Consider the following 18,471-nt stretch of genomic DNA (forward strand, 5'->3'; position numbering starts at 1 on the left):
TTCTTTTTTTTTTTTTTTTTTTTTTTTCTTTATTTTCTTTTGCTTTGCCCGACGCTCTTGTGGCTTGGCAACCTGCTGCGAGGTGAGAACATCTCGCGTCGACCCTCTGACCACACGAGAGGGAGAACGCGCGACGGACGCCCGCGGTATTTAGAAAGCGCGAGAGACGACGAATGGGACAACGCGCCCTTCTAAGCTTTATTATTGTCGCTCAGTCTTTTTTTACCTTTACAGTCGACTGTAAAAATCAGGCGCTACGCGCTGGTTAGATCGGAAATAGGAACGTTCGCATTATACTCCCGTAATCGTCGCTCGTTATTGTTATACTTACGTGATCGCAACAATAAATCCTTACGGGGAGAAACGAGATATGCTACTGAATGGCGACAATGCGTTTGCGTTTCTCGCCGTTAGCTCTGCACAGTCGTCCACATAGTCCACCCGCGAGATCTGATCGTTTTTCTTTCTTTCTTTCTCTCTCTCTCTCTCTTTCTCTCTCTCTCTCTCTCTCTCTCTCTCTCTTTTCCTTCCAGTGATACGAGTACATATCGATCGTCGATCATTATTAACGCGAGATGCGTCGAGCTATCCTACAATAACGACTCGAAAACTATCTCATCGCCCTCACAGCGAGTTTATGAAAGTTTACGAAAAATATAGTTTTCGCGGAGAGGACGCTTCCTTCGGAGGCGTTGCGGGGGGAGTTGCGGGGCGGGGGAATGGGGAGATTTCTAATCGGGACTATTTCGGAAGTGGTCGTCGAGAGTTCGAAATGAGCCGCTTGATGGATCGTTTCGTCGATGCAATAAGCTCCTATATAGGGAACTTGCTTCGACAGTGGACACGTATCGCCCTGAAAAATCCAATTCTCTAAATTCGGCACACAACTTTCCCAAAAAATCACAATACAAAGTCCGGATACTGAGACGATATCTCAGGATACAACTTTCACAATGAAAATTTCTTTTCCGTACACTGAAGAGAAAATACTTGAAAATTTATCTGTGAGATATAAAGCATAAAGTTTATGCACAGAAATAAACTTTATATCCCACAAATAAATTCTCAAGCATTTCTTTTCTCAGTGTGCGTTGTCTCCAAAGCAATACAGTCAACTGATTAAGGATTGCAATGCTTTTCCTCAATCAGTGTTGCAACGCATCCCATATTAAAAAAGGGGTTTGCTTTTTAGTAATTATCTAGAGATATATTTTTTTATTGGATATAGAATGCACCGCGAAACTCATCGAGGAAGAGCATTACAACCTTTAATTAAACGACTGTACACACAAATGTGTTAATATCTATCCATTCTAGTACATAAGGCGACTTAATAGGCGCTTTAACATTTACTAGGCCCAGTTCCAATCGAATTTCTTGCAATGTGTTCTACATATTCATGCAGTGTTGAGTCTACTTCGAGGTTGTCTCTTTCCCGGAATTATCAACAGTCATGATGCATGAATGTATAGAAACATTGCGCGTAATTGAAGAATTTGATTGAACCAGGCTCAGTCAATGTTAAGGCTATTATATCGGATTATATACACTCGCAGACAAAAGGATTGCTCGTAATTTTTGGGGTGAGTTTGTCAACTGTCCGTCTTGTACGATGGGATAATTCGTTTTCCAACAAGAAAATGTTCCCATTGGACAAAAGCGGATAAGTTCCAAAGCTCACTCTAAAAATACCCCAAAAATTAAGAAAATAACTTTTCTGTCCACGAGTATACATTCGTTTGCGAAGCGGTTTAAACACTTTTTTCTGATGCAATTAGGAGGGCATTAAATGATCATGATTACATCAAAAGAAATGTGTTCCAACCATCTCGCTAACGAGTGTATACACTCTTGCATTGAAATGACTAGATACAAACGCACCCGGCTATGCAACGAGACCATTGCAATATTTCGGCGAAACTGTATTTCGGAAGATCGTCACGGCATTCTGATCTTGAAGTTATGACTCATCGGGAAATTGCTCCACTTTTGAAATTTCGCTGCTTTTCGAGACAATACGCGTGTCCACCCCGCCTCGACGATACACGTCTGACAATCGCGAGAACGTGGTGCGCTAACCACGCGAAGAATCATAACGACGACTAAGGCAATTCGATAATTCTTCCCTTCCTCTCTGGCTGGCCGTTCTTGGGGATGGGGTGGTTTACGGCGAGGTGACCTTGAAATGCTGCTCGGCCTGATGGGCGTGCAGGATGAAGGCCTTGAAGGCGGCGAACGGGCAGAGCGGGCACTTGAACTGCGGCGGCTCGCACTTGTGCTTCAGATAGTTGCTCCACATCTTGTAGAACTTGCTGCACATGGTGCAGGTGTAGCCGAGGACCTGATCGCCCATGTACATCTTCCGGTAAGCTGGAAACAGAGGGATCACGTTAGTTAGTTGGGCCGCGCGGGAGTCGGTCGCGCAGTCGCGGAAGGACCTCGTAAAGGAATTCAACAAACAGCGTCAGGATAGAGCCACGGTGAAAAAAGCACTCGCGTGTGTTTAGTCGACGGCGGTCAGTCCGATTTATGAGATATGCCTCGCTTCTCGTTGGCAAGTTCGCATAACTCTCTCTCCAGGTGGAGCCTCAACGAGATGAAGAAAATTCGAATGATTGAAACGTCGCGCAAAAATTGTATTTTCGCAGATTAGGCGAAAGCTAAAGCGCGAAAAATTTGCACAGATTATAGTGACTCACGATTCTGATATATATTGCTACACGTGTGTCAATCACATATCCCACAGACAGCACAAATTACTAAAAGACGTTCAAAAAATGTCTAAAAGAAATAGAGTATCTTTTGGACGTCTTTAAGACATCTTTTAGTGGACTGTGCTGTCTGCGAAGTTTCTTGGTCTTTTTTTAACGAATAAACATTTGAATTTTCTTGCTTTATCTTTATTACAAGACGTGACAAAGTATTTCCCGCAAATTGTCGCGCGTTGTGGCACCACCTCCGCGTTCAGCGGATCGTTCGAGAGATCTCATAAGTCAAACCTCGGATTCCAATGAATAATCTCAAGTGGATATCTCTTGCCGCAAGGAAAGTCGTTCTTTTCTCTTTTTTTTCTTTTGTTTTGGTCGAAAGCTTGGTGCGTCCCTCAAAGAATTCAAAAGCCATCCTAAAATCAACGAAAGCTCGGAAAACGTCGCAAATAAATCACACAAAGACCACTACTCTATGAGTTCTAGAAAAGGAGTTCTGATTTTGGGATCAGAAGGATTAGAAGTCAATTCACCAAGCTGCCAAACGTACTTCTATATTAAAGCACTCATCAACTAAAATAATATGTACAGGTGTAAATTCGCTTGTCGGTATCTAGGATCAGGAATTGCCGCGAGAAACTTAACGCCTAAAGTCCAAGAATCGAACTGAAAAAGGTTCTCCCTTTGTCGCCTTGATAAATCTATCAACTGCTGAACGATTCGCTTTTCTTGTTGCGTATTCTATTCTCACATTTCTCCTCGATGTGTGACGGAGCCGAAGTCGTGCACTAACGAACGAACAAATTTCAACGGATATAGGCGCTTCCTCTGGCTTTCCTGGAAGAATAACAAACAAGTGTTCAATGTTCGATGTATCTTTCTCAGTATGTAAACACGCAAACAAGCGTGTCACTGAACGTATGTTCTCAATTATCAGTATTTCAATCGACTGTCACAGTTGCAACCTATTAGGTGAATATTACAAAAGTGTCGATTAGATCGACACAATCTGGTTTTGAGCTTTTCTTCTCGCAAAGATCAGCCCTCGCCCTTGTCACGCTGAAACCAAAGAGATCGGACATTAAACTGAAATCGAAAAAACAGAGCGGCTACGGACTTAGTGTCTATTACAAGGAAGCCTTCGGTTTATTTCACCTTCAACATATTTTACAATTGTTATTTTGTACAACAATATTTGACACGATAAAAGCTCCTCGACGAAATAAAAAGAAAATGTTGAGTAAAAAAATAGATTACGGCGTACATTTTGTGAAAACGACATGCTTACAAATATATATGTACCAACAAATGATAACAGTACGAGGAATAAATTTCTATACAAATCACATATATATGTACACACACAATGCATAAAAAAGATATAAATTTTTTTTGTGGTTTCATCACGTTAGTGATTGCATAAAAATAAAAAAAGAAAGAAATGACAATGATTGATTAAGAACTTTGAGCGATAATACATGCTAAGTAATAAGAGGGAATGTCTACCTCGGGCTTACATCAATGAGCTAAATGTATTTTGTGACATTGTAAAAAAAAATCTTACTTATTAAAGGACAAGACATTGTTTGTGGACTTAAGGGGATGCCAGATATCGACATAATTCAGCTTTCGTACACTTAGAAGAAAAGATAATGATAGCAACTATGTAGATTACAGCTATGCAAGTTTTGCATGTAGAATTGTAATGTATATAGCTTTTAATAAATTGTTTTCTCTGATTATTGCAATTATATTAAAACTTTAGTCGCAATAACTAGAAAATAGTCTATTAAACTGTATACATTACGTACAAAATTCTACATTACATATAAAATTCGTGTATAGTTGTCGTCTGTATAGTTGCTATTATTATTCTTTTATTTAATTGCACAGAATTGCGAACGCTTTCACAGAGTGAAAACACATGTTACGTAAAAATACGTGTTACATAAAAAACAAAAAAATTATTTTTACAAAAAAATTTTTTGAAAAACAAACTTTTTTGTCTTTTCATGTAACATGGAATATCTTTCGAATGCATTGACATTTGTACCTTCACTCTGTGAAAGTATTTACAATTCTATGCAACCAAATAGAGTACAAACAGCGAACATTGCATTATGTTCAGTGAAGAAAAATTCCTGTAATAAATAGTTAACAAATGCATTTGATTAAGTGTTTTTGCGCAATATTTAGTAATTAGTAATTACTGCAACCGTCTGATAATAATTGTATTAAATAGAATTAAATAGAATTTCCGTCTGGTAATAATTATTAGGATAATAAAATTAACAAATTCTTCATTTAGTTGGACCAATTAAGTGGTTTGATTTAAATAATGCCAAATAATTTGGTAATAATCGCTGAATAGTTTGACTATTACTAAAGTATTTGATCGTTTCGCATATTTATCACATAATGTGATAAATATTACCAAATATAATATGTTTTTACTTAACAATCTTTTGATGATACGTATCACATAATTTGGTAATAGCCACCAAGTCTTAGCAACAGATATCAAGCCTTGGCAAAAGATAACACAAGCCTTGCTAAGATTACTTGTTGATACTTATTAAACTACTTGATTATATTTATCTACACGTTTAGTTGATAGCATTTCACCACAGCATCCAGTAAGTATTATCTTGGCTTGATGATTTTTACACCATGGGAGGAAGAAATCCAAGAAATAAAAAAATATTTATTCAATGGGTAATATATATATAACATATTTACTCTTTTATATTAATATAAAATATTTTTCAAATAAGAAAATATACATTTCTTCTTAAGACTTTAGCTTTTCATGAAAGCAATTGTTTACCTCTAGCTTTTATATTTAAATAACAGAATATAGATGTAAGTAAATATGTCATCAAGTAAACAAGTGAACCCAGCGAATAAATATCTATTCTTTACATATTTTTGTTTCAGTGTACCAAAGTTTCTTTCCCGTGTCGGTGTTCAACATCCCCTTAAATTCGTAAGAGTTTGCGTTGAAGGGATACTAATGACCAGGTAGAATTTATTTAACGCGGCTCAGCACGTCGGACCTGCCATTTATCCCACAAACGACTGCCCTGACTCGTAGTCGCGATATTTCACGAGGTATAACCGGTTGGAAACGGCCGGATCCTGCCGTGATGCTTCTTGCGGTGTCTGTCGACGCACCACCTGTGCGGACTCCTGTACGAGCACAGGTCGCATTTGATCCTCGGCTTCGCGTTCACGCACTCGAACTTCTGATGCCGCCACAGGGACCTCTTCACCGTGTAGCTCTTGCCGCAGATCGAGCACACGTAGCTTCTCTCGCGCTCTTCGAGAATGCCATCGTCCTGTTGCTGATGCAACTGGCTGCTGCCGCCTTCGTATCCGTACATCCTTTTGTAAGGCCACAAAACAGCTGAAACAGCAATGTCAGATCGGTTAGTAGGGAACGACCGGCGATTGGTTGCGGGCACAAGCATGTCCGGCTTTCTGAGAGGATCGACTTTGTGTCGATACCTCGCGTTCGACGACGTCGCCGGGTTTGCGAAACGAGGTTCTCGATATGCAATTTTAATGTCCCTCAGATGTCGGGCGAGACTCATGTCCGTATATCATGATATTCAGGACAAAGCAAAGCGAAGTTCAACCTCGTATCGCGCAATCATATTCGTAGTACATCTACGCAAAGACGCCAGACAGACATCAGGACTGATTTTCTCGACATTGTACGACTCCACTTAAAATCCCTACATTGCGTAACGCCGCTACTCGCGAATGCTTGATGCTTCTTGATTTTTACCTGGCTTCGACTGGTCGCTCTCCGACGTTGCTCCCCGCGAGAAACTTCGTGCTTACGTGAGACCTCGGTGCAGGCTCGAAGGCTGCAAAGTAGGCTCGAGAATACTGAGTGCCGTAAAGAGAACTTGGGTAGCACCTCGGTAAACAAGAGAGAAACGAACGCTTGGCGATTGCGAATCTGTGTTTATTTCTCATTTCTAAGGCAATTATACGTCGATATAAGCATCGGCGAGAACTAGCTCAACGATCACGCGTGGAAAGGAGAAGAGGTAGAGGGGGAGGAGACAGACATAAACTCCCTTTTCGGACCTCGTAGTACAAGATGCCTGCGTGATTTGTTTCGCTGCGCGACGCGTACACATATAAATATAAATACTGTACGTAGATATACGCAAATCTTGCAAAATTGTCAATTAAGTCGGCGCGATTGGTCGACTTAATTATTTTAAATTCTTCGTATTTTTACTTGAGTATTTATCGTCTTTGCTTAGCGAGACGAACTTCATCCTTTTTTTTTTTACGTTGAAACGTAAACCAACTGTTCGGACAGAAATTAAGAAAAGTAGTGAAACTCTATTAACTCGTCGACCATCGCAAAGAAACTTTCATTTTGCTTTTAATGTCTTGCAAAATTACGTATATATAATAATAGTAATAACTGATCTACACATAAAAATTCTTCGATAAAATCGCCTGAACGAAAAAGCATGACAAATTGCTGCAAATGCAGAAGTCATTATTAAAGAAGAATTACTTCTTTAAACATATTACATAATACATTTATACGCGAAAAACACACAAGTCATTGCATTGTCCTTGACACTGTCAATAATTGCACAAAAATTAAAAATATAACAATATTCCAAGATTATAGATTTACAGCACTAACAAATCGCAGTATGAAAAGTTCTCTGTAAAATGCCTTATTTTGCGTTCTTATACGCCGAAATTAAACTTAGGCCTTGTAGCCTCACAAAAAAACAATCTTGTTCCATTTTTACAACTTAAAGCCTAGAGAAACAATTCAAAATCTCCACGAGAGGAATGATCAAGTAGGATTTATTTAACGCAACTCGGCATACTGATCCACTCGATCCTCGATCTTGACCAATTCTCGACCCCGCCATTAGTGTCTGGTATTAATCGAGTAAAATGTTATTTGACCAAAATAATTGACATGATAACAAAGATAGATAATCCGTCATCATGTATAATCACGAATAATTTAATCATCGATGAAATTAATTATTAATCGGATTACAATTAATTAAAATTTAATCAATAATTCATTTCATCTGTCGACTAAGTTAGTCGTAATTTTATGTGTGACGATTGATTAACTTTGATTATTAATTTGCCGATTATTTTAGTCGACTTGACATTTTAACAGATTTCTGCCCAACACTGTCCGCCATATTATTTCTTGCTGCCGAATGATTTTTCAATTATTGACTATAGATGTAATAATTCAATATCTCTGACTCAAAAAAAAAGATTGCCACATAAAGTGAATAGTTATTCTTTCTTTCATAAAAGTTCTTTTAAATTTCACTATATTTTTAGTGAATAGTAATTCTTTCTTTCATAAAAGTTCTTTTCAATTTTACTATATTTTTAATACTGCAGAAATAGACTGCTAGTAAGGTCTATCTTGCTAAGAAACATAGGTCCTGATTCTGAGATTTCTTTTATCGATAAAGGTTCCTGTATATGCGCTTTTATAAGCCAATTAGAAGGTTTCTAAGTCACATTTAGGCACTTTAGTCAATAACAGAGAGTTCAGAATAAAGGCTATGATGAATTTCTTTAAGAACATAGTAAATTTTTTAATAGCACATTTTAGTCCCTGAAACATAAGTAATATATATGACATGAAAGTATAATAAATTACAGAATGTTTGTCTATTCCTCACTAAGAGAAAATATTACTCAAGTAAACCTACCCATAATGTATACTCTGATTTCTTTCTAATTTGGCACAAATGTAGAAGTACAAAACATTTAGATCACATTTTTTCATTTCGAGTTTCACGGACAATTTATAATTTTTTAATGTTCTCACTTCTATCATCAACAAATACAACAAAAATGCATAAGAAGTAAAATTGAATACAAGATATAGTTAAATAATTTTAACAAAATCGGCATAGCTGAGACACGAACCATTCTAAATTTAACTAAGATTTCCACCGCAATATTTAAAATCTGTGCTAAATTAGTCAAAAATGGTTCGAATCTCGGCCAAATCGAGAAATTATTTGTATAAATAATTTTTTTAACTTTTTACATGTTTTATTTAAACATTTTATTATTTATATAAATAATTTTACACATTTGACTTCGTATTCATAATCAGCAAACCAAAAACGCCTATATCTTGTATTCAGTTTTATTTCTTATGCATTTTTGTTGCACTTGATGATAGGAGTGAGAACATTAAAAAGCTATAAACTGCCCGTGAAACTCAAAGTAGGTCAAAATGAAAAAAATATGACCTAAATATTTTTTGTACTTCTACATTTGTGTCAAATTAGAAAGAAATCGTAGTGTAACTTTTGAGTAGGTTTACTTGTAAGAAATAAGAAATATTTATTAATTATATATATATATATATATATATATATATATATATATATTAGTTATATATTTAAAACTAATATATATATATATATATATATATATATATATATATATATATATATATTTATACATTTAGAAAATGTCTTTTTCAAATGAGGAAATATACATTCCCCTAAAACTGTTGTTTTTCATAAGAGCAATTGTTTATTCTATTTAAACAAAAGAATTTAGATTTAAGTAAATACCCAATAAACACCAAGTTTCAGTGACATAACATCAATGCTATAATTTTCTATTCAACAATGTAAATGTAACATAACGTGAGTATTACGTAACATCGTTGAGCGAGAAGTTATAACATCGACGTAACGTTATTACTAATTGGTGTTTACTGGATATGTTAGTACCTATCCCCAATAAACATTTTCTCACTTTTTAAGTGTTTTTTTCCTTCAATGCTTGGCTGCAAAATTCCACAGTAATTTTTACTATAAAATTCTGCGCGTACACTGACATAGTCGGTAATACGTAAATATAATCTGACGGATTGCAAGATATAATGTGGCAGGCCGCGAATTGGCCGACCCATTTGAGCGGAAGTTTCGATGTTCATCGAGTATTCGTTCGATCACGAGAGAGCCGTACTTGAGCTTGGCTCGCAACTGAAACTATTCGCGAGGTCTAACGGGCGTTATAGTACTGATTGTAGCCTGATTGTGGATCGTGCTTCCTGCTGTGAAGGTCGACGCGCCACTTGTACGGGCTCTCGTACGGACACAGATCGCAAGTGAACTTCGTCGCCGGGTTTATGCACTCGAACTTTCGGTGCCTCCAAAGGGACCGCTTCACCGCGTAGCCCTTGCCGCAATTCACGCACACGTAGCTCTTCTCGCGCGCTTTACCATCGTCACCAAGGCGATGTAGCGCGTCGTATCCGTAATCCCCTTTGTGAGACCACACTAAAGCTGAAACAGCAACGTCGGTTCGGTTAATAGGAGCGATCAGCGAGCCCGGACACAAGTGTGTCCAGCGAACGTCGGTTCGCTGAGAAGCCTCACACGATCGACATTTAGCTAGTCGATAAGCTTTTTTTCTACTTCGATAGCGACGTAGAATCGGCGGTACTGAAGGATCCGCGAGGTGACTTACGCTTTGCGTGAGACAATTCGATAAAAATTCATCGCCCGAATAAATGCTCCCAGCAAAACCGTCGCTCCACTCATTTTGCGACGGTAATCTCGTGATCCCCGTGCGTCGAGACTTCGATGCGACATCGGGGGCTGCCGAAGTAGACTCATTCGAAAATATATAATCTCATCCTCGAATCCTGTATATAAGTAGAAGAAAGGAATATACGGAATCCTCAAGAGGATTCCTCTAAAGCCAAAATGAAGATATTCTAAGCGCAATATTGTTCCTCCTCATTAGAAGAATGATACAGCAAAAGTTTTCGCTTAGAATGTGGGGTTACAGGAAATAGCATCTTTCAATTAGAATTCCTTTTTTGGATGTCGGAATATTTTTTTTAAGCTTTGTAAGAATTCTCGTGAGAGGTGATATGCAAGAGGATTCCGCTAAGGATGAGATTATATTTTTTTTAGGGGCTCGAACATCGAACTCTACACAATGAAGGTAGGAAATATTTGAGTGGAAACAGAAAGAAAAAGAAATTATCAGGTCTTGTTATCTTAGGTTTCTGCAGTATGGAGAAATGTTTGATCCGGTTCTCAGGCTTGCTGTCGTGGATTTGTCGCTGACGTTTAGTGAACATTGCAGTTCAGGGGAAGCAAAACGATCGAAAAAGTTTTCAGTCATTTTTCTCCCCCGCGTAGAGGTAAACTGGAATGTTGATGAAACGTTGGGAACAAATCCGCGAAGGGATTTTGTCAATCTGTTTCGTGATTTCTTTGCGGATTTGGAAATTCGAGTTTACTGTAATCGGAAACAAATCCGTAATTTTGTAAAGTTTTCTGGTTTGTTTTCTTGCGATTTATATATCCGAGTTTGTTACGATCGGACACAAATCCATGAGGAAATCTTTCAGACTTTTTGCAAATTTGCAAATCCGAATTTATTGTATAAATCTCGAACGCAACAGTGTCGTCGCCAATACAGTCGATGGTAGTCGGTGGTGGCGACAGAAGTGGAACTCCTCTTTTTCTCCGTAGCGTTAAATGCATATCTGTAGCTGACAACAGAGAAGGCAATATCCTGTATGCGTATAGAGCGATTTATCGTACACCCTCAATATAGGCGCAATTGCTGGTCTTGTTGGGATTCTACAGTTGAGGGATACTCCTTCCGTTTTTATCTTATTGTCAGCGTGTCAGTTCATCTCCCACTCTTTAACTTCCAAACTGCACGCGCTCCTGATGCGAAAAGAAGATACTGCATGATACCTATAGGAAAAATAGGAAATCTCGTTGGAGCACGAAATATAATGCGGTTAGAAAGATAATCCGGTTACGATCGGCGTGTGTAGAGGCGAATAATCAAGGAACACTCAGCGGCGTCAGGTTTGCGGAACATTAGGACTCTGTTCCCTATTTAATCTCATACATTTCTCGGTCGAATGTTCGAATCCACGAATATAATTCGACGTTTGCGATACAATTGTAATACCTGAAGTCACACATATGCGTTAATTTCCGGTGCGTCAGCGCACGACAATAGTCTCCGCTATAAAAATCTTCTGCTCCTTCCCTCGGATCAGTGAGAGATTCTTTTCTTGAAAATTTATAAAACTCGGTCGCTCGCGGTCGTTCTTCACGATAATAATCTCCTACCTGTCGAAACGACAATCGTGACATTATTTGCAGTAAGTTGTTGAACCGTACATACTGAGTTAAAAATGTGTCATCTAATAGCGATGCTACTGGTATACGCGGTTCGCCAGTCCCGATTTGCTCGTCTCATTCCATCTTTTGTAATGCTATACAACCGGATGAAAAGAAAAAAAATACTCGCACACGCCATCCTTTCCGAGCGAAACGTTCGTGGAAAAACGAAGATGGAATGTGCAAATATTTTTTTGCCCACTACATGCTCTCGACTTATCTTGCAGTTCCACGTATTGCAATGGCAACAAATGCGACATCGATGCAGGACGCATTGCGTGGATGTCGCACGAGGAAAGGCGAAATGCTCGCATAGTTCATTAATATTGCTTGTTCAAGCGCGATCGACATTCACCTTATTCGTGTTCATTAACCTTTAACAGTAATACAATGGAAAAGCAATGCACAATACTCATATACTTTCTCGTATCTGCGAGTGTAAAAACGGATAACTCAGCATGACTCAATACCCATCCGTTCCGACGTGTAAATACCTGAGTGACTAATCATTCATCTCCGATCTCGAAACATTTCGCAAGCGAGGCGAGGAAGATTGCATTACTAGCAAGACAAAATTGGACACATGGACAGTTACTTATAAATGCATCGTATGCGCCACGATGAAAAATAAATGATCGTTACGTTTTATTAATTATTAAGGCGCGGGGAATTGCTGAAAGGAAAGAAAATATATATATATATATATATATATATATATATATATATATATATATATATATATATATCTAGCGACGCGCGTGAATATATTAAACTAAACTACGTATGCTAAAAAGAGCGAACGTAGCGTAAATGCCAAAACACACAAGAGAATTCATATGTATATGTTATATTAATGTAAAAAGATAGCCAACGCACGTGCGTTATCCTGTAAAATTGCTTCGTCAAGTGTATCACATAACTGCAAAGCTGGAAATAGTTTGCGCATTTCAGGCGATTCTCGGGAGTTACGCCTTCTATCTCCCCAACTAACGGTCGCGGTTCTCAACCTCAGAGTCGTTGAGATTATAAGAGACGCATCTATGCGGGGCCTACCAAAAACGCGGTCTACATTGAGAACTTAAGCCATAAAACTTACCCCTTGTCCACAACCTTGTTTTAATTCTTAAGCTGTAAGAAACTGACCAACCACAGTTCATTATTTTTAAAATAATCGACTGTGGTTGGTCAATTTAGTAGTTAAAATAAGGCCAATGCGAATTCAGCACAGGTGTATTAATGCAGTTAAACTAATCAATAATTAGTGTATGTCCTCCGCGAGAGGAAAATTATATTTGTTAAGAAATCATATAAAAAGTCAATCTAATGTTTACACATAAAACATTTTACGTTTTACGTGTAAACATTAGATTGATTCTTTATATGATTTCTTAATAAATATAATTTTTCTCTCGCGGAGGACATACACTGATTATTGATTAGTTTAACTGCATTAATATACCTGTGCTCAATTCTCATGGGCTCTATTTTAACTACTGATTTAGATCTTCTTTTCAAAAGAGTCTATTGGTTTTTTTTTATTGTTGGTCAATTTATTAGGGCTTAAAGATTAAAGCAAAGTTGTGGACAAAGGATTAAGCTTTAAGAAGTCTGAAGCTGTAAGAATTAACCAATCACAGTCAAATATAAAGAGAATAACTGACAGCGATTGGTCAGTTTTTTAAGGTTTCAGGCTTAAAGCTTAAGTTTTATGACTTAAGTTCTCGTTGTAGACCCCGCTGATCAGTGCTAACGCGTCACTCAACGGCCCTGAGGCTGAGAGCCGCGACTGTCAGTTGCGTGGTTCGCCGTACGGCAAGGGGAGATAGAAGGTGTAGCTACCGAAAATCGTCTGAAATGGGCAAACTGTTTCCAGCTCTGACATAACTGACAAGGAACGTGCACTCAGGGAAAAACATAACGATGCTATATAAGCGATAACTATACGAGTTTTGTAGAATTGTATATAGTTATTGTATCAATCAACTATGTACATTAAATCCGAATAGTTGTCACCTCTATATAGTTGCCATCACCATGTCTTTTTTTTCTAAACTGTACGGTAGTCGTTCACCAGATTTTCGCAGGCTTCAAATGCGTTGTAAAGCAGCTAAAAGTGAGAGATGCGTGTCCTTTTATTACACGCTTTCTCGCACGTTTTGAAGCTGAAATGATTCCTCAAAGGTATAATTCGAGAAAATGAATATGCGAATGTCTTCGACATCGTGTACGAACAAATATATTTTAGACGATAAAATATTTTTCCACACTACCTCATGCCTTCGAAGACACCCACAACGAGATTACAATTAAGTTTGCTGAATTTCTTCTCAAGAATCGCTTTAACCTGAAAACGTGCAAGAAAGCATAAGTAAAAAATACATGTCCTCTATTTTTAGCTGCAAATCTACAACATATCCACAGCTCATTAAAATCGGTAAAGTACACGCTGCGAAACGGTTCGAACTCCTTCTTTTCTGATAAAGTTAGAATCGCATCACGATTGCAAGCCACTACTCGAGCCACTACGAGCCTTTGCGGTAATCCGTTGTGACAGGAATCGAAATGACAAGATATGAGATATCTGAAATCACAGCTGCAACGAAAAGGATTCAGGCACGTAAATATATATTACATTCTTATCTGTCAGATAAGAGTACCCAGACAGTAAAAACTTTTAAAAGACGTTTAAATAAGATAGAACGTCTCTTGGATGTTTCTGAAACGTCTTTTAGAAGTTTGTGCAGTCTGGGCATAATAAAGGACCGATACTTACATCGTGTACTGTCATTTCATAAGTAGTAGTTCACAATTGTGAGCATTTCGTGGGAAGAAGACGTGTCAAACCGTTTCACAAATAAATGTATACTCGATTTTAAACAAGTTTGAACATTTTTTGTCGATGCAGTTCGGAACGCAGTGAGTCCAATAAGAGAACTTAACTTGGGTAGCCTTCTCACTGGACCATCGGTTGCGTTCTAAACTAGATAAAAAAAGAAGCGTTCAAACTGTACTGAAACAAAGTGTACACTTTGTATAAGCTTCCTTGTGAGATCAGTTTCGGTTATGCAACAAACTTGAACAAAAATACATTTCCCAACATTTGTACCAACTGCAATACGTAGCTGTTTACGGTACAAATAACGCGTACATACGTATTTATATACACATAGAGATCGGTCCGCGAATCTCAAAGTACTCCACAATTTGCAGGACAGATTAACACGTTGAGTACCACGTTGTCCATGTTAGGTTGACGCGTGAATTTCCGCAGGAGCTCGTTCGCGGTTTAAAAGTTTTACTTACCCGCGATTAGGTATGATTTTACTAAAATTTACTATAAGCGCGAGACACATACCAAAAGATATTTTATTAAGTATCTTGCTTAATCGGGTGCAACTCGTATGGTTAGCAATGATTTAAGTCAGTGCATTATTAGTCACAGAATTATTTGCACTTTAAAAGTGTATGTCTATTTTCTCCCCTTTGCCTCTCTCCTTTTCACTCATCGAGTCACGCAACTGACTGTCATGACGTTTAGTCTCAGGATCCTCAATTTGATAAACTAAGACCTAAGATCTATTAGGTTCTTCTTGATTTCTGAAAAGTTTTTACTAAAACTGATATTTCATTTTTATGTTGTAATATATATACTATATATAATATAATAATATTTCAATTAAAAGTTTGATAAAAAGTAATCGGTAAATCGGTCATCGCAATTGATAAAATTTCATATATATAATCATGAATAATTTCGTGGACTGCTGAAATTAATTATTAATCAGTATAAACAATCAAAGCTTGATCAATAATTAATTTCCCCAATCGATATAATTATTCGTGATTACATATATATAACGATTAATCTTGATAATCTTAATAATAGATTATTCAATTATTAAGATTATTCTAGTTTTGTAGTCTTCAACTGCGATTTTAATGTCCGACACTATCTTGAGGCTGAACGTAGCGATCCTCAATCGCACGCTCAATGGATCAGCGAGATAAGAAAAAGGAAGAAAGTAGGCATAGCCCTTGGAAATCGCCTCGACAATGCAAGTAATTCCACACGGAGAAAAAAGATTTGGTTGAATTAATCAAATATCTGGTCGAATATGAACGATCTAGAAATTCCGATTAAAGTAACTCTATTTAATAAATTAAATAACCAGACATGTTTGATTAATCTATCAAAAATCTTATTAACTTAAACAGAATTCGAGTTACTTTAATCGGAATTTCTGGATCGTTCATATTCGACCAGATATTTGGTTAATTCAACCAAATCTTTTTTTTTCATGCAATAATATACGACCGCAGGTTATATCAAATAATTCTGACAATCGGAGTATTTGCATCTGATGAGGTCTATACTCGAGTCCAGCGTGGCACTCAATGTACTGGCCTCAATCGCGAATCCTTACGGTCCATTCGCGCGAATGAATTATTTGTAAGACGAACGTGGAACTGCTCTCGGAATCGATTACTCTCGAAAAAGATCCCGTTCCGTCGGTTCAAAAACAGAGAGGAAGTCAAGAAAACGGACGCCATCCTTTAGTGCTTAGGACCGTCCTTTCGATGGAAAGTTCTCATGTGCCTGCGGACGCAGAACGAATAGTTGCTGCAGAAGCTACAGAGCTCGCAGTGGAACTTGTGACTGCTGTCGGTTTCGTGGACGTTTCTCACGTGTCGTTCCATGTTGGCCTTGTACATGCTCTTGTAAGGGCAGAAGCTACAGGCGAATGGCGTGCCGCGCGGGTTCATCCTACAGCCTGACTGCATGTGCTTCTTCAGCAGATTCTTCAGGGGATAGACTTTCTTGCAGTAGGCGCACATGTGTCGCTTGTACACCGTCAAGGTGTTTGGCTGTGCCGTGTCCCCGAGCCGCTGAACGTTGTAGTTGTTCATGTAACCGGGCACGTTCCAGCTAGCAGTTCCTGAAACAGACGAAGGAGGTTGCGATGAAGCGGCGTTCGCCTTGCAGCGGCAATCGCGGTCACTATCAACGAATGATAAGGAACCTACGATTGCCTGGTCGTCATTAGCTGACGCAACGTAAATTGACACATATCCACGTCACTGACTGAACGTGACTGTGTGTTAAACAAGCCGACTGATTCGCTTGGCTGGTGCGACCTTCATGAATACTGGTCGGCCTTCACACATTAATTTTGGAAGCGTGGACTGATTCACACAAACCCCTTCAGCTGTTTCTCAGGATGGAAGTATAGAAACTAGTTGGAACACACATATAACACGCAATATCTCGCCGCTGAACATTCGTTGATTCACGTTCGTTAAGGTCTTCTTTCGTGGCGCGAAGGGTGCAAGAGTTAAAGTATAAAGCGCGTGAGAGCTTACACAGCGAGATTATAATGGCACAATTTATATCCTTGTTTTGCTTAACGTAATCTAACATTTTTTTTTAAACACCAGTTTGCAAGAGAAAATACACAAGGAGAAATAAAGATAAATTAATATTTAAATTGGTGTCGTAAATTATATATGAGGGTGTGAACACGTCGGTTTAGCCAAGTATAGGTACAATTTTTCAAAGATGCGGGAGAAATTATCAGCTTTAACAAGATAGTAGACTTTACAGCGTTAATTTTCATAAATTAGTAATGTTAGTATTCATATTAATCGAGCACCACGTGTTTGTACTGTGTAACGATGCATAATCACTCGTAATCGACAACAAAAATAAACATTCAGTCCGAGAATAATTATCCAATTTACTATCACATATCAATGTGATACGTAATGTCTAATCATGCTCACACGGTTTCATTCACACGTATCAAAACGATTCAACGATTGTTTATTTAGCTAAGGATAAATAAATAATGATGTAGACTCAATCACAAAATATGGAAGATGTAAAATCAGACGAGTGTGGGATTCGAGAAAAACTTGCGTACAATTTTATTACATGATCACACTTTCACAAAGTGCACGTCTTTCACAACTCCAGTCGTTGTTATTTAACAGCACGTCGGACAACGCTAGAAAACGCATTGTTTGCCGAGCGCAAGCTCGCTCAATTGTGTTAGGCATTAATCTCTTAAAATTTTAGTTGACTAAAATAATCGACAAATCAGTAATCAAAGTTAATCAATCGTCATATTTGTAATCACGAATAATTTAGTCGATTGATGAAGTTAATTATTAATCAATAATAAATTATATCAAACTTTGACTGATCATACAATGATTAATAATTAATTTCATCAATCGATTAAACCATTCGCGATTATGTATATTGATAATTAATTTGCCGATTATTTTACTCAAATAAAATTTTAATCAATTATTGCTTAATGCTGTCACTCGATTTCATCGAGCGTGCATCAAGAACGATGCGCAGGTTGGACTGGGGAGATCTGGGCAGGTATTGTGAAACTATCCGAAAAGATTTCCGATCGGAATAATTCCGTTTTTCCCGAATATAAGAAGATAGAAGTCGATTGAATAACAAAATTATTGCGAGCGGAAACCTTTCCGAATATAATTCCATAATATATTCTACAATTCAATTATTATTAATAATATTCAGT

The 18,471-nt window shown here is 37.8% G+C and overlaps 1 protein-coding gene across 1 annotated transcript; it reads right to left on the reverse strand.

The window, feature by feature from the left end:
• Positions 1-2,164: 2,164 nt before the first annotated feature.
• Positions 2,165-17,932, reverse strand: LOC116840378 (zinc finger protein 614-like). The gene is made up of 5 exons (XM_032806997.1): positions 17,857-17,932; positions 16,549-16,851; positions 9,764-10,042; positions 5,827-6,114; positions 2,165-2,370 (listed from the first exon to the last, which is right to left on the reverse strand). The coding sequence occupies exons 1-5, from the start codon at positions 17,930-17,932 to the stop codon at positions 2,165-2,167; spliced, it is 1,152 nt and encodes a 383-aa protein (XP_032662888.1).
• Between the last annotated feature and the right edge of the window lie 539 nt (positions 17,933-18,471).

Source organism: Odontomachus brunneus, unplaced genomic scaffold (assembly GCF_010583005.1).
Source record: "Odontomachus brunneus isolate Ranch 3 - 2012 unplaced genomic scaffold, Obru_v1 Obru_scaffold_009, whole genome shotgun sequence".
NCBI classification, from domain to species: domain Eukaryota; kingdom Metazoa; phylum Arthropoda; class Insecta; order Hymenoptera; family Formicidae; genus Odontomachus; species Odontomachus brunneus.

Coding starts and splice junctions, on each gene's coding strand:
- LOC116840378 (XM_032806997.1), bottom strand. CDS start 17,932: ATGCGTTTTCTAGCGTTGTCCGACGTGCTGTTAAATAACAACGACTGG. Junction 10,043..16,548: donor CAAGTTCCACTGCGAGCTCT/GTAGCTTCTGCA, acceptor TTGCTGTTTCAG/CTTTAGTGTGGTCTCACAAA. Junction 2,371..5,826: donor GATCCGGCCGTTTCCAACCG/GTTATACCTCGT, acceptor CTCTGTTTCCAG/CTTACCGGAAGATGTACATG.